Source organism: Pongo pygmaeus, chromosome 10 (genome assembly GCF_028885625.2).
Source record: "Pongo pygmaeus isolate AG05252 chromosome 10, NHGRI_mPonPyg2-v2.0_pri, whole genome shotgun sequence".
In the NCBI taxonomy this organism is placed as follows: Eukaryota; Metazoa; Chordata; class Mammalia; order Primates; family Hominidae; genus Pongo; species Pongo pygmaeus.
Genome location: NC_072383.2, coordinates 109,288,546 through 109,305,333, shown reverse-complemented (window position 1 = coordinate 109,305,333; position 16,788 = coordinate 109,288,546). Strand labels below are relative to the sequence as shown.

Below are 16,788 nucleotides of genomic sequence, written 5' to 3'. Positions count from 1 at the left end.
GAGACGGAGTCTTACTCTGTTGCCCAGGCTGGTCTTGAACTCCTGAACTCAGTGATCCTCCTCAGCCTCCCAAAGTGCTGGGATTACAGGTGTGAGCAACTGCACCCAGCCAAAAGTTTTAAATAAGGGAATGTGTCAGAGACCCTATGCCCAGCATCAATGACTCACTAGGAGGACCTGTGGGACTTGCATGCAGATGCACTCCTGGCTCAGATTAATTGCCACAAAAGGATTGAAATTAAAATCAGTAAAGGGAAAAGGCACGTGGGGTGAAGTTCAGAAGAAACCGGCACAAGCTTCCAGAGCCCTCTCCTGGGTTGGGGGCAGATGTCCTTGGGGTCACACTTAATTCCTCCAGCAGGGAGTTGTGACAAGATGTGTGAAGTGTTTGCAAGCAGAGCAGTTCCTTAGAGACCCAACGCCCAGAGTTTTCACTGGAGCTGGGCACAGAGGTACCCTCTGCCTGGCACTTAGAAAAGTTCCAGACTCTCCAAAGGAAAGTAGGAGTTCAGCATAAACCATGCTGTTTCCACAAGCAGTCTAGGCACAGTGAGCTGCTCTTATAAGGGAATGGTGGGAATTTTCCAGAAGTCCAAGTTCCCAGATGCCAGTGGGGGCCAGGCAGGCCTGTCTGAGGAAGGCAGCCTCGGGACCGCTGGGCTGGCCCTTTTCTGCACAGGGAGTAATTTATTTATGCTTGGAGGGATGCTGTCCTGCAGCTGATGGAGAATGCAGCAGGGAAGGAGAGAGCAGAGAGGAGCTGCGACAACCTCCAAGTGAGGCGGGGGGTTGGCCAGGGCAGTGGCAGAGGGTGGGGGAAGTAGGTGGCAGATCAGGGGTCATTTAGTTGCTGAAATACACCAGGCTTAGTGCTGGATAGGGCTATAGGGGAGGGTGAGTGAAGCTAGGACTGGGGACAGCTGCCCTGGCCCTGCCTGGGTGGCGTTAAGACCCAGGACCAGGAAGCAGCACACCCAGCTGCAAGTCTGTGGACTGTCCACTGACAGGTGGTGGTTACCATGTTGCAGACTTCAGTTTGCTCCTCTGCTAAGGGAGGTAAGACTGCATCTCAGAACCTTGATCCCATCTCTTATTTATTTATTATTATTATTATTATTATTGAGACAGAATCTTGTTCTGTTGTCCTGGCTGGAGTGCAATGGCATTATCTCGGCTCACTGCAACCTCTGCCTCCCAGGTTCAAGCGATTCTTATGCCTCAGCCTCCCAAGTAGTTGGGATTATAGGCATGCACCACCACCACCCCCAGCTAATTTTTGTATTTTTAGTAGAGATAGAGTTTCACCATGTTGGCCAGGCTGGTCTTGAACTCCTGGGCTCAAGCAATCCACCCACCTCAGCCTCTCAAAGTGCTGAGATTACAGGCATGAGCCACCACTCCCAGTCCCATCTCTAAAATATCATTTTTGTTGCTGAAAGAAAAATCTACTTTTCTGCCATTTTTTTCTCTATATTTGCAGAGAAAAGAACAAAGCGGGTGGACTTGAGTTCCTGTGCTGGCTTTATCACTTACTTATGATTTTATGTTTTTTTTTGGTTTTCTGTTTCTTTTGAGATGGAGTCTTGCCCTGTTGCCCAGGCCGGAGTGCAGTGGTGCGATCTCGGCTCACTGCAACCTCCGCCTTCCAGGTTCAAGCAATTCCCCTGCCTCAGCCTCCCAAGTAGCTGGGACTACAGGCATGTGCCACCACGCCTGGCTAATTTTTGTATTTTTAGTAGAGACAGGGTTTCCCCACGTTGGCCAGGCTGGTCTTGAACTCCTGACCTCAGGTGATCCACCAGCCTTGGCCTCCCAAAGCACTGGGATTACAGGTATGAGCCACCACACCCAGCTTTATGTTTGTTTTTTAACAACTCTACATGAACATATGTATAGCATAATAAAACAGCAAACAGGTATATATTAGGTTGAATCATATGAAATTATCAATTTCTTCTAGTTTTTATCTACAAAGATGGCATTTTTAAGTCCTCTTTTATATCAGAAAAGTTTTCTTGAATTATGTCTTTGTTCTAGTCTATTAATCTCATTTCCTTATTCAGGGATTCCAGTTATGAGTATATTGGTTCCTTCTCTTTCCACCTCCACTAAATACTTCATTCACCACTTAACTCCCTGCTGGCTGGATCTCACTCCAATTTCACTGGCAATTTCTTAGGGATAAACCTTGTATTTGTTTTCATGCTGCTGATAAAGACATACCTGAGACTGGGAAGAAAAAGAGGTTTAATTGGACTTATAGTTCCACATGGCTGGCGAGGCCTCAGAATCATGGCAGGAGACGAAAGGCACTTACATGGTGGCAGCAAGAGATGATGAGAGAGAAGCAAAAGCAGAAACCCCGATAAACCCATCAGATCTTATGAGACTCATTTGCTATCACGAGAATAGCATGGGAAAGATTGGCTCCCATGATTCAATTACCTCCCCCTGGGTCCCTCCCACAACACATGGGAATTCTGGAAGATATAATTCAAGTTGAGATTTGGGTGGGGACACAGCCAAACTACATCATTCTGCCCCTGACCCCTCCAAATATCATATCCTCACATTTTAAAACCAATCATGTCTTCCCAACAGTCCCCCAAAGTCTTACTTCATCATTAGCCCAAAAGTCCACAGTCCAAAGTCTCATCTGAGACAAACCAAGTCCCTTCTGCCTATGAGCCTGTAAAAATCAAAACAAGCTAGTTATTTCCCTAGATGCAATGGGAGTACAGGTATTGGGTAAATACAGCTGTTCCTAATGGGATAAATTAACCAAAACAAAATAGTTACAGGGTCCATGCAAGTCTGAAATCCAGTGGGGCAGTCAAATTCTAAGGCTTCAAAATGATCTCCTTTGACTCCATGTCTCACATCCAGGTCAGGCTGATGCAAAAGGTAGGTTCCCATAGTCTTGGGCAGCCCCGCCCCTGTGGCTTTGCAGGGTATAACCCACCTCCTGGCTGCTTTCATGAGCTGACGTTAAGTGTCTGCGGCTTTTCCAGGTATATGGTGCAAGCTATTGGTGGGTCTACCATTCTGGGGTCTGGAGGACTGTGGCCCTCTTCTCACAGCTCTACTAGGTGATGCCCCAGAAGGGACTCAGTGTGGGTGCTCCCACCCCACATTTCCCTTCTGCACTGCCCTAGCAGAGGTTCTCCATGAGGGCCCCACCCTTGCAGCAAACTTTTGGCTGGGCATCCAGGCATTTCCAAACATCTTCCGAAATCTAGGCGGAGGTTCCCAAACCTCAGTTCTTGACTTCTGTGCACCTGCAGGCTCAACACCACGTGGAAGCTGCCAAAGCATGGGGCTTCCACCCTCTGAAGCCACAGCCTGAGCTGTATGTTGACCTCTTTCAGCCACAGCTGGAGCAGCTGGACACAGGGCACCAAGTCCCTAGGCCCATGAAACCACTTTTTCCTCCTGGGCCTCTGGGCCTGTGATGGGAGGGGCTGCTGTGAAGGTCTCAGACATGGCCTGGAGACATTTTCCCAAGGTCTTGGGGATTAACATTAGGCTCCTTGCTATTTATGGAAATTTCTGTAGCTGGTTTAAATTTCTCCCCAGAAAATGGGTTTTTCTTTTCTATCACATCATCAGGCTGCAAATTTTCCAAACTTTTATGCTTTGCTTCCCTTATACAACTGAATGCCTTTAACAGCAGGCATTGAATGCTTTGCTGCTTAGAAATTTCTTCTGCCAGATATCCTAAATCATCTTTCTCAAGTTCAAAGCTCCACAAATCTCTATGGCAGGGGCAAAATGCTGCCAGCTCTTTGCTAAAACATGCCAAAAGTCACCTTTACTCCAGTTGCCAAAAAGTTCCTCATCTCCATCTGAGACCACCTCAGCCTGGACCTTATTGTCCAGATCACTATCAGCATTTTGGGCAAAGTCATTCAACAAGTTCTAGGAAGTGCCACACTTTCCCACACTTTCCTGTCTTCTTCTGAGCCCTCCAAACTATTCCAGCCTCTTCTTGATACCCAGTTCCAAAGTTGGTTCCACATTTTCAGGTATCTTTTCAGCAATGTCCCATTCTACTGGTACCAATTTACTGTATTAGTTTTCACACTGCTCATAAAGACACACCTGAGACTAGGAAGAAAAAGAAGTTTAATTGGACTTACAGTTCCGCATGGCTGGCGAGGCCTCAGAATTATGGCGGGAGGCGAAAAGCACTTCTTATGTGGCGGCAGCAAGAGAAAATTAGAAGCAAAAGCAGAAACCCCTGATAAACCCATCAGATCTTGTGAGACTTGTTCACTATCACGAGAATCACATGGGAAAGATTGGCCCCCATGATTCAATTACCTCCTCCAAAGTGCCTCCCACAACACATGAGAATTCTGGGAAATAATTCAAGTTGAGATTTGGGTGGGGACACAGCCAAACCAAATCATATCTAATAGGTTTGGTATCAGCCAAACCTATTAGAAAAAAATACAAAGTTTCACCCACCAACCCAGTCCCTCTCTCCTCCTGGGAGTTGGGGTTGATTTTGTCAGTTTTCCCATGATTGTAGATTGAGGACCCCTTTCCCTGTGGGTGCGGGAGGTCTACAGGCCTGCCACACAGTAGTGTGGTGCTCTGTGGTGTGGGTCTTCCATGGTGTCCTGGGCAACAGACTTTGAGGTGGTTTCCAGTTTAGGGCTCTTGAAGCAGGACTGGAGCAAGCACCTGTTTGCACGTGGGAGTCTCTTGTAAAGTCAAGCAATAAGGACATTTTAAATGTTGATAGAAACCAAGGTAGCCATGGTGGCACACACCTGTAGTCCTAGCTACTTGGGAGGCTGAGGCAGGAGGATTGCTTGAGCCCAGGAGTTTGAGGCTGCACTCCAGCCTCAACAACAAAATGAGATCCCATCTCAATAAAAAGGAAATAAAATTTTGATATAAATTGGTTTAGGGCCAATCCCCTCCTTTGTCCCCAAGCCTGGCACATCAGAGAGACTCAAATATTTTTTCAAAAGATGAAAGGAACTGCCCTGTTACCCTCCTAGGAAGAATACACCCATTTACATGCCCAACAGCTGGCATACAGGAGTGCCCACTTCCCTCTGCCTCTGTCACCCTGCTACAATGTGTGGCACGGTGTGACTTCAGGCAAGTGGTCTCTCCTCCCCAGGCCTCAGTTTACCCTTTTGCAAAATGTGGAGACTTCACCTACCCTCCCTGCCTACTTCTTAGGAGCATTAAAAGTATCAAGTGACAGCAGGTGGTGTGACCAGTGGGCTCTGAGCAAAAGGAGCCGCTGTCGCTGTTGCTGGCTGCAGAATCGGGCTTTCTCCAAGTGGTTTTGGGCCCTGAAGAAGTCGGCTTTCTCCTTGGAGTCCAGGACAAATGTGTGGCCCAGAAAGATAAAGGGAAAGACAGTACCTGGCCTACAGACCATCCTGGCTAACTCGGGCACACACCCTCTGTCCTGGTTTCCTGTGGTTGCTGTGACAAATTATTACAAACTGGGGGGCTTCAACAACAGGAACTTGTTTTCACCATTTCCAGAAACCAGAAGCCCAAAATCAAGGTGTTGGCAGGACTGGCTCCTGGAGGCTTTGGGATGGGGAGATGTGTGCCAGGCCTCTTCCATCCCAGCCTCTGGTGTTGCCTGCAGTCTTTGGCTTGTGGACATATCATTCTGAACTCTGTGACCTTCACGTGACCTTACCCTCTGTGTGTCCTTTTCTCTTTTTTTTGTTTTTGAGACCGAGTCTCATTCAGTCTCCCAGGCTGGAGTGCAATGGCATGATCTCGGCTCACTGCAAACTCCTCAGTAGCTAGGATTACAGGCACCTGCCACTATGCCTGGCTAATTATTTTATTTATTTATTTATTTGTTATTTATTTATTTATATATATTTTTTGAGATAGAGTCTTGCTCTGTTGCCCAGGCTGGAGTGCAGTGGCATGATCTTGGCTCACTGCAGCCTCTCGAGTTCAAGTGATTCTCCTGCTTCAGCCTCCTGAGTAGCTAGGATTACAGGCACCCACCACCACTCCTGGCTAATTTTTGTATTTTTAGTAGAGACAGGTTTTCACTGTGTTGGGCAGGCTGGTCTTGAACTCCTGACCTCAGGCGATCTGTCCACCCTGGCCTCTCAAAGTGCTGGGATTACAGGCATGAGCCACTACGCCTGGCCAATTTTTGTATTTTTAGTAGAGACAGGGTTTCGCCATGTTGGCCATGCTGGTCTTGAACTCTTGACCTCAAGTGATCCACCCACCTCAGCCTCCCAAAGTGCTGGGATTACAGGCATGAGCTACCGCGCCTGGCCCCTTTTCTCTTTTTATAAGGACACCAGTCACCGGATTTAGGGCCCACCCTAAATCCAGTATGATTTCATCTTAACATCTTTAGTTACATCTGCAAAGACCTACATTCCAAATAAGGTCACATTCTAAGGGTCCAGGGGGACAGGAATTATTAGAGGGGTGTGCACAATTCCACCTACTCTACCCTCTGAGCAGGTGGCTCTCCGGTCACTGGCTGCCTGGCTTTCTGTCAGCTGTGTTTTCTAGAACATGGTCTCCAAGTCACGGAGCCCAGGGGCAGATCCTGCTTTTCCAGTTCCCCACAGTGTGTGACCTTGGACAAGGCCCCCCCTCACCAGGACCCTAAAGGATGACCTCAACCTCCGAGTTGTTAGGAATTGAAATGAAATAGTGCATGGAAGGAAGTTAGCAGCATGCTGAGATGATATGAGGTGTGATAAAATAAGCAACCATAGTAATACACGTTGCTGCCATTGTGTCTTAGAGTTTTGGGGTGAGGATGGTAGTTAATATGCAAATCAAGTCCCCCAAAATAGCTCTGGGAGGGAACAGGGAAATGGAAACTGAAGGGACATCAGGCCATGGGAGTTGGAAGTTGGCTGACTTTCTTAAAAAGTACCTTTTTCTCTGATTGTCAGAGAACAATGAACTAGGGACTTTCCCCCTCCCACAGATGGCGGCTTCCGAGTCTGTAAAAATAGGCATCCACAAAATGCTTTTCTCTCCTTCGCTTCTAGGTCTGTCTTTTTCACTTTCCCCTTCTCTCCCAGATGGTAGTTTTTCTGGTCTAATACCTGTAAAAGAGGTCAGCAATATGTTTACCTTGAAGGAGCAGTGCCTAAGATTTTGTTAATCCATTCATTTATTAACCATTTCTTTTTTCTTTTTTTTGAGATGGAGTCTCGCTCTGTCACCCAGGCTGGAGTGCAGGGGCGCAATCTTGGCTCACTGCAGCCTCAGCCTCCCAGGTAGCTGGAATTACAGGCATGTGCCACCATGCCCGGCTAATTTTTGTATTTTTAGTAGAGATGGGGTTCCACCCTGTTGGTCATGCTGGTCTCGAGCTGCTGACATCAGGTATCTGCCCGTCTCAGCCTCCCAAAGTGCTAGGATTACAGGTGTGAGCCACCGCGCCCGGCCTCTTAACCATTTCTTGAGCCTCTCCCTGTGACTGAGGAAGAGTCTCTGCCCTCCCAGCATTCGCAGCCCAGTGTGGTGAGGACAGTATCCCAGTGGTTGTTAAGACGGCGTGACGTACACCCCAACTGGGGTGAGGGAGAATTAAGGAAGGCCTCCCAGGGAAGGTAAAATCTAGGTGTAAGACCTGGAAGATAGATGGGATGGGGACAGGCCACACGGAGTCCTGGAAGCAAGAGAGCGTGGTCCGCTCTAGAACTGCAAGTTCCATGTGGCTGGAGGGTGGCAGAGGCAGGGTGCTAGGAAGGAATAAGGCTGGCAGGGAGACCAGGGCCTGGGGAAGCCAAGAGAGCTGGGACTTGATCCTGAAGGCAATTGTGGGCATGGGGGTCGCTGCACAGCAGGGACACAGTCAGGCTGGCATTGGAGAAAGAGGACCCTGGCCGCAGGCAGGTGGAGGGAGGGTCAAGGCAGGCTCTGGTGAGGGAGAGGGGACGAAGGAGTGCCAGCCAGGTTCAGGAAGTGAAACCGATGGGATGTGAGGGAAAGGGAGGAGCCGAGGACGATTTTCTGTTCTTGGCCTGGGCAGCCAGGTAAGTGACAGCGTGCCCTAGGGGATGTGGAAGGAGGAGTTGACTGGGGGAGAAAGGTAAGAAATCAGGTCAGTTGGGTCACAGCAAACCAATGACCCAGCAGGATCTTGAACATCAGACTGGAGTCTTTGATTTGAACGTGAACGGCACCAAGAACACAGGTGTGCTAAGACCCCCCAAAAGAGAGTCACCGGCCCAAGGACAGGGTCAGGGCTGAGGTCTCCAGGACTCCTGGTGTGGGGCAGGGACATGGTACAGGAGGCTGAGGAGGGCGGCCAGAGATAGCAGGAGAAGCAGGGGGTGAGATTGCCAAGCAGAGCAGATTCAACAGCGTCAAAGAGTGTGGGACAGTCAGGCAGGCTGGAGCCACGGTCACAGGCTTTGATATGGAAAGGTGACCTCAGAGGAGCATCAGGGTACAGTGGGGACAGCAAGGATTCTTGCACGGGAGATGGAGCTATGGGGGTGTCCCGCATCAGCAACTCCACCTGTAGACTTTTGGGGTTATAAGTGACAGAAACGCAGCTCAGTGTCACTTAAGCCACAAAGCGGCTGTATGAGCTCATGTAACTTAACAGCCTGAGGGATGCAGAGGTAGGCAGTGGGCAGAGAAATGAAATATCCAAGGATGGTGATGAAGCTGGAGGAGAAGAGTTTTGGGGTTTTTTGTTTTGTTTTCTTGAGACAGTCTCACTCTGTCGCCCAGGCTGCAGTGCAGTGGCATGATCTCCGCTCACTGCAACCTCTGCCTCCTAGGTTCAAGCAATTCTCGTGCCTCAGCCTCCCAAGAAGCTGGGATTACAGGCACCCACCACCACGCCTGGCTATTTTTTTTTGTTTTTAATAGAGATGGGGTTTCGCCATGTTGGTCAGGCTGGTCTCAAACTCTTGACCTGAAGTGATCTGCCCATCTTGGCCTCCCAAAGTGCTGGCATTGCAGGTGTGAGCCACCACGCCCAGGTGAGTTTTTGTTGTTAAGGCATGATCATAGCTGGCACTTCCAGAGCTGGGGGCTGCTCTGAGCCAGGCACTGAAGCAGGTGCTCTGTGCGCCACACTACTAAAATTACAAAAATTAGCCGGGCCTGGTGGCAGGATCAGTCTGTCCATGAATGCTAGGAGTCTGGGGTGCATGGTGAAGCTGCTGAGGCCTACCACATTCTCTTGATCAACCCTATCTTTGCCCTTTTCTGCAACTTTTCTGCTTCTGGCATGACAGACTTTTGACTGAAAACCAGAAATGTTTTCTGCTCTGCTGAGTGCCCTAGATATTTTCATCCCAAATTACTAAAAGTTGCTTCTTCACTGGTTGCAAGGTTTCAGAAAGAAAAATTTCCTCTTCTGTAAAATATAAATATGGTTTTTGCAAAGTACCTTGAGGTTCCCACACTACTGAGAAATAGGACAGGCTGCTCTTGTCTGCCAGGTAAGGTGTTTCCAAAGGAAAGTATGGGGTCAGGCATGGTGGCTCATGCCTGTAATCCCAGAACTTTGGGAGGCCGAGGCGGGTGGATCACTTGAGCCCAAGAGTTTGAGACCAGCCTGGGCAACATAGCAAAACCCTGCCTCTACAAAAAAATAACAAAAAATTAGCCGAGTGTGATGGTATGTGCCTGTAGTTCCAGCTACTCAGGAGGCTTTTGTGGGAGGATCGCTTGATCCCGGGAGGTCAAGGCTGCAGCGAACCGTGATCGTACACTACAGTCCAGTCTGGGTGACAGAGCGAGACCCTGTCTCAAAAAAGGGAATTATGGCCAGGCATGGTGGCTCACACCTGTAATCCCAGCACTTTGGGAGGCAGAGGCAGGAGGATCACCTGAGGTCAGGAGTTCGAGACCAGCTTGGCCAACATGGTGAAACCCTGTCTCTACTAAAATTACAAAAATTAGCCAGGCGTGTTGGCAGCGCCTGTAATCCAAGCTACTCAGGAGGCTGAGGCAGGAGAATCACTTGAACCCAGGAGGCGGAGGTTGCAGTGAGCTGAGATCGCGCCACTGCACTCCAGCCTGGGGAACAAGAAAAAGACTTTGTCTCAAAAAGAAAGGAATTACGGCCAATGGCTGCCTGGAAAGCTTCAGTATACCCTGGCCCTGGCCAGCCCTGGGAGTCCAGAGTTGTTTGGTCTGGCTGAGATGAGCCCAGCATGGGAGATGAGGTACCAGTGCCCTCAGCCAACAGGTGCATGATGGGATTCTGCTCAAGGTCAGGTGTCACACAAGACTCAGGGGACACAGACCCTGCCTTCATGTGGGGTAAATGCTAGTGAGGAGGGAGAAAAATAAGTGGCTGCACAAAACAGTTTCTAGTTAGAAACTAGGATAAGGGCTCTCGAAGGAAAAGTAGGAGGAGAGTTTATAAATGGGAGGGGAACTGATTTAGAATTTAGGGGTGAAGGAGGGCCTCTTTGAGGAACTGACATTTTAGCTGACATTTCAAGCATAAGTAAGAGTAAGCGAAGCTCGGCGTGGGGAGAAGAGTATTCCAGGTTGAGGGAACAGCCTGCATGATGGCTCAGTATGGAGCATCAGAGGGACAGAAGGGTGGCTGGAGTGTGGCGAGGAGGCTGTGGAGAAGGAGAGATGCCAGTTCCTGGAGGGCCATGCACTACAGGTACACATATGTTAAACTAGTAGATATGGTCCCTGGGGCTCTGTTTATTTTTCCTTTCAGCTTTTTTTTCTCCCTGTGTTTCCAGTTGATGTTTTCTATCGCCCTGTCTTTAAGTTCATTGATCTTTTCTTTTCTTTTCTTTTCTTTTTTTTTAGGCAGAGTCTCGCTCTGTCACCCAGGCTGGAGTGCAGTGGTGCAATCTCGGCTCACTGCAACCTCCGTCTCCTGGGTTCACACCATTCTCCTGCCTCAGCCTCCTGAGTAGCTGGGACTACAGGTGCCGGCCACTATGCCTGGCTAATTTTTTTGTATATTTTTTTAGTAGAGATGGAGTTTCACCATGTTAGCCAGGATGGTCTCGATCTCCTGAACTTGTGATCCGCCCGCCTTGACCTCCCAAAGTGCTGGGATTACAGGCATGAGCCACTGCCCCCGGCCTCATTGATCTTTTCTTTGGTAATATGTTATCAGCTGTTAAGCCCATCCAGTGATTTTTTATTTCGTATATATACTTTTCAGTTCTAAAATATCCATCTGGATCTTTTTTTTTTCCTTCTTTTTTTGTGAGATGGAGTTTTACTTTTGTTGCCCAGGCTGGTGTGCAATGGTGTGATCTCGGCTTACCGCAAACTCCGCCTCCCGGGTTCAAGTGATTCTCCTGCCTCAGCCTCCCGAGTAGCTGGGATTACAGGCATGTGCCACGATGCCCAGTTAATTTTGTATTTTTAGTAGAGATGGGGTTTCTCCATGTTGGTCAGGCTGGTCTTGAACTCCTGACCTCAGGCGATCTGCCCACCTCGGCCTCCCAAAGTGGTGGGATTACACGAGTAAGCCACCATGCCCAGCCATCTGGATCTTTTTTGTAGATTCCATTTCTCTGTTAAGATTTTTATTTGTTCCCTCATTAAGTTTATATTTTCCTTGAAATCCTTGAATATATTTTTAATACCTGTTTTCAAGTCTTTCTTGGCCAGTTCTATTATCTCTGTACATTTTTAGTCTTTTTTTTTTTTTTTTTTTTTTTTGAGATGGAGTTTCACTCTTGTTGCCCAGGCTGGAGTGCAATGGCATGATCTCAGCTCACCGCAACCTCTGCTTCCCAGGTTCAAGCAATTCTCTTGCCTCAGCCTCCCAAGTAGCTGGGATTACAGACATGTGCCACCACACCCAGCTAATTTTGTATTTTTAGTAGAGATAAGGTTTCTCCATGTTGGTCAGGCTGGTCTCGAACTCCTGACCTTAGGTGATCTGCCCACCTCGGCCTCCCAAAGTGCTGGGATTGCAGGCATGAGCCACTGCGCCCAACCATTTTGAATCTTCTATTAGCTGATTTTTTTATTAGTTGTGGGCCGCATTTTTCAGCTTTATCTGTCTAGTAATTTTTATTGTATGCTAGACAGTATGCATCTATGATGTTGAGTTTATGTTGTTGTCTTCCTAATAAAGTATTGAGTTTTGTTCCAACAGGCAGTAAATTTACTTGGGGATCAGCTTGTTCATTTCAAGGCGTATTTTTAAGCTGTGTCGGGATGAGTGTAATGTGGCCCTTCCTATAAAGCTAGATTAGGTCTACTCATAAGGCATGATTTTTCTGGGATTTCTGCTGAATGCTTAGGGTGTTCAATGAGGTCTCTCTACTCTGGCTGTTGGGAACTCACATATCTCCCAACCCAGTCCTATGTAATCTCTGGTAGTTGTTCAGCTCACAGCACCCCAAGGGGTTTTTTTCCTGAAAGTTATATTTTTCCCTGCCTCATGAAATCTTGTTCCACACACACAATGTTTAGGACTCAGCCAAAGTCCATATTTTGGGGTCTCCTCCTCTGTGTAGCTTTCCTATTTCTGGTACATTGCCATGCCGATTCCCAAGGGGAGGGAGACTCAATAGCTTTGAACTACAGTCTTTGCCTTCACAGTCCAGAAAGTACCTCCAGGCACAAAGCCAGGGTGATTGTAGGGTTTGCCTCATTCATTTTTCTTCTCTAAGGGATCATGGTAAATTTCACATATTTTATCCAGTTTTATAATTGGTTATGGCAGGAGGGATAATCTGTTATTAGTTACTCTATAGTGTAATAAGGCCAGAAGCAGAAATCTCATTCTTGTGTATGTTTACACTCATGCTTTTACACATTCCAAAACAATATATAATATTTTCCATATATTTAACATTTTTACTTAAGTGGTATGACATTGTTCTTATTCTTCCATATCTTTCTTTTACAATCAACATTTTTTAGGAGCTATCCACATTGCTAGATTCATTGTTGCTTAACAAACATTTCAGTATTTTTGAGTGTCTGTTAAGTGCAAGGCATTTTTCTAGGTGCTGGGTATACAGTTGTACTTAATACTTAAATGTAAGCCAGGCACAGTGGCATGTACCTGTAATCCCAGCTACTCAGGAAGCTGAGGCTGGAAGGTTGTTTTAGCCCAGGAGTTTAAGACCAGCCTAGGCAACATAGCAAGACCCCATCTCTAAAAAAAAAATTGTTTTAATTAGCCAGACACGTTATAGTGTGCCATAGTCCAAACTACCTGGGAGGTTGAGGCAGGAGAATTGCTTGAGCACAGGAACTCAAGACTGTACTGAGCTATGATCGCCACCCTGCATCTAGCCTGGGTGACAAGTGAGATCCTCTTTTTTTAAAAAAAAAAAAAAAGAAAAGAAAATTAAATGTAAGATCTTCCTCTAAGATATCCACTGGCCAAAAGAAACTAACAGGAAACAACCACTGAGATAGGAGGAAAACCAGGAGACTGTGGCGTCCCAGAAGCCAATGAAGGAAGCATTTGAAGAAAGCAGTGATTGGTCTACTGTATTCAGTGCTGCCAAATAGGTACACACGGGCATCACCAGTGACATACTGAGATGCAGTTAATTCATTTTAACGGCTGTATAGTGGCCCATTACATGAACAGAGAATATTCATTCCTCTATCTCCCACATGTATATAAATTTTCTTTTTCTTTTTTATTCTTTTTTTTTTTTGAGACAGAGTCTCACTCTGTTGCCCAGGCTGGAGAACATGGCTTACTGCAGCCTCAACCTCCCAAGCTCAAGCACTCCTCCTGCCTCAGCCTCCCAAGTAGCTGGGACTACAGGTGCGCTACCATGCCTGGCTAATTTTTTTTATTTTTCTGGAGACAGGGTCTTGCCATATTGCCCAGGCTGGTCTCAGCTCCTGGGCTCAAGCAATCCTCCCACCTCAGCCTCCCAAAGTGTGGGGATTACAGGTGTGAGCTGCCACACCTGCCCAACTAGGTGAATATTTGCAATGAACATTTTTGAACATGTCACCAATTTGAGCACATGTGCCCAAGTTTCTCTTTGGACCCTATATAGGGATAGAATCACTAGATCATTCAGAAAGATACACACAACTTCAACTTGACAAGATCATGCCAAATTTCTCCCCAAAATGATGGTGCTGGTGCCTGTTTCTGTCTTCAGTGTTCAAGAGACCCCATTGCTTCACGCCCTCACCGATATTTGATGTAGACTTTAAGACTCTTGCCAACCTGAGGAGTGAAAAGATGTGCTATTGTTATTTCACTCTGCGTTTTTCTGAGTATTATTGGGGATAAGCATCTTGGCTATTTGAGTTTTCTCTTACATGACCTGCCTGTTAACATCCACTGCCCAGTTTTCCATGGAGTTTTTCTTTCTCTTTTTGATTTATAAGATTTCTTTATACATTCTGGTTACTCTTTGTCTATCACATACATTGCAAATATTTATCCCAGTCTGTGGTATGTCTTTTAACTTTGTAGGGTGTGTGTGTTGGGGGGGGGGGGGGTGTCATAGCCTAGTGGCTGCCACGTTAGATAGCACAGGCCTAAGTGATGCTGTGGTAACAACCCCAACATTTCAATGGCTTAGCACAACAGAAATTTATTTCTGCCTCATGTAATATGTCCAACACGGGTATGCAGAGGCCATTTCCAATGTAAAGCTTTTACTTTTGATGCAGTCAAATCTATGTATTTTGTGTTTGTTTTTGTGTTGTTCGTTTGTGTTTTGAGACAGGGTCTCAACCTGTTGCCCAGACTGGAGTGCAGTGGTGTGATCTTGGCTCACTGCAACCTCCGCCTCCCAGCTTCAAGCGATTCTAGGGCCTCAGCCTCCTGAGTAGCTGGGATTACAGACATGTGCCACCATACCCAGCTAATTTTTGTATTTTTTGTAGAGATGGGGGTCTCGCCATGTTGGCCAGGCTGGTCTCAAACTCCTGACCTCAGGCAATCCACTTGCCTTAGCCCATGGGATGAGTGCTGGGATTATAGGCATGAGCCACCACGCACAGCCTATTTTGTGGTGTTTTGTGTTATTTAAGCAATCTTTTCCTATCCTAAGCTCATGAAGTTACTGGCCTGTATTTTGTTCTAAGACTTTTTAAGTTGTTCTTTTTAAATACACTTTACACATTCATGTAAGTGCATCTCAGATGTGTTCTGTGTGGGGGCAAGGTGGGGAATGGATTTTTTTTCCTATTGAGAAAGCCAGGTATCCCAGCCTCTCCAGCCTTTCTTTCCCGTGAGTCTGGATGGCCACCCCATCTCCTCTAGGCTCCCTCACTCTTCCTGTTCCAGTAGTCATGTAGCCTGCTCTACATTTCAATTATTTATGTAAATTTGACACCTGGTAGGGCAAGTTGGGTAAAGTGGAGACAGGGCACAGGGATATTTACTTTTGCTTTCAACAACCGTCCGTGTGAATAGCACTGGCTGAACTTGGAAAATGTCCATCTGCCACGCGCCTGTCAGGATGTGTGGCGTGATGGGTGGGGATCTCATGACTTCTCTGTGAAACTCTGGGTACTTTTACTTTTGGCTTCCCCTTTCCACGCCCTGCCCACTGGCCCCTCCAGTTTCCAGGTTGTGATGTCTCTGAACCTTGGGGCGGCCCTTCCGGTATTCACACATAGGCCCGTGGCGGGTGTTTTGGGACCGGGCTGCAGTACCGATTCCGTTGGTTACTACCAACCAGACCACAGTGACAGGCCTGCTGGGGGCAGGAGTTTCCTGTTGCCTCATAGACACTGAGACCCTGGATTCCAAAAATAAAAGCACGAGAAACCACCGTGACCTCATGGTCTCTGCTTGCAGGGGGTTCTAAGCACCCGGGACCATCTTCACCTGCAGTGGCCTGGCCCGGCCTGGGCCATGTGGTCTCTGAGTGGCCAACTGCCTGAAGCTCTTGCTCTGTGTCCCCGCCTTCTAGGCAGTCACCCGCAGGGCCAAGGTGGCTCCCGCTGAGAGGATGAGCAAGTTCTTAAGGCACTTCACGGTCGTGGGGGACGACTACCATGCCTGGAACATCAACTACAAGAAATGGGAGAACGAAGAGGATGAGGAGGAGGAGGAACAGCCACCACCCACACCAGCCTCAGGCGAGGAAGGCAGAGCTGCAGCCCCTGACGCTGCCCCTGCCCCTGCCCCTGGCCCTGCGCCCAAGGCCCCCCTTGACTTCAGAGGCATGTTGAGGAAACTGTTCAGCTCCCACAGGTTTCAGGTAGGTGGGGCAGGAGTCCGGGATACCCAGAGCTGGCAGGAGAACCATCAGGGAATGTGAGGCAGGTGGCCAGGCTGAGCCCATTTGGCCACTGCCTCATTCATTCTACAAGTGTTTGCCCAGCACCTACCACGTGCCGGGGACCCTGTACTGTGCTGGGAATGCGGTAGGCCGATTTCAAGTTGTCAGGGAGAAAAGAGCCATGATCCAAAAGTAAAAGGTCCACCAATGGATGAGTGTTAAACCGAATGTGTTCTATCCATACAGTGGAATATGATTCCAACATCAAAAGCAAAGAAGTGCTGATCCATGCCACAATGTGGATGAACCTTGAAAACATGGTGCTGAGGGAAAGAAGCCAGACACAAAAGGCCAGAGTGTAGGATTCCATTGATACAAAACGTCTAGAACAGGCAAATCCATAGAGACAGGAAGCAGACTGGCGGCTGCCACAGGTGGGAGTGTTTCCATTTGAGGAGATGAAAATGTTCTGGAATTCTAGTGGTGATGGTTACACAACCTTGTGAATGGACTGAATGCCACTAAATTTTACGCCAACGTTAAAATGGTAAATTTTACGTTATGCAAATTTTACCACACACAAAAAAAGTAAATAAAGGGTAAATAACGGAGACAGAAAGAACACTCATCT

The 16,788-nt window shown here is 47.6% G+C and overlaps 1 protein-coding gene across 6 annotated transcripts in view; it reads left to right on the top strand.

Moving 5' to 3' along the window:
• HVCN1 (hydrogen voltage gated channel 1) overlaps nucleotides 1-16,788 on the top strand; it is a 41,431-nt gene that overhangs the window by 12,907 nt on the left and 11,736 nt on the right. For all 6 annotated transcript variants that reach the window (XM_054444994.2, XM_054444990.2, XM_054444992.2 and 3 more), the window contains one exon: nucleotides 15,846-16,136. In XM_054444994.2, coding sequence (XP_054300969.1) covers nucleotides 15,885-16,136 — 252 coding nt within the window. In that variant the 5' untranslated portion in view covers nucleotides 15,846-15,884. The remainder of the gene's footprint in view (nucleotides 1-15,845; nucleotides 16,137-16,788) is intronic.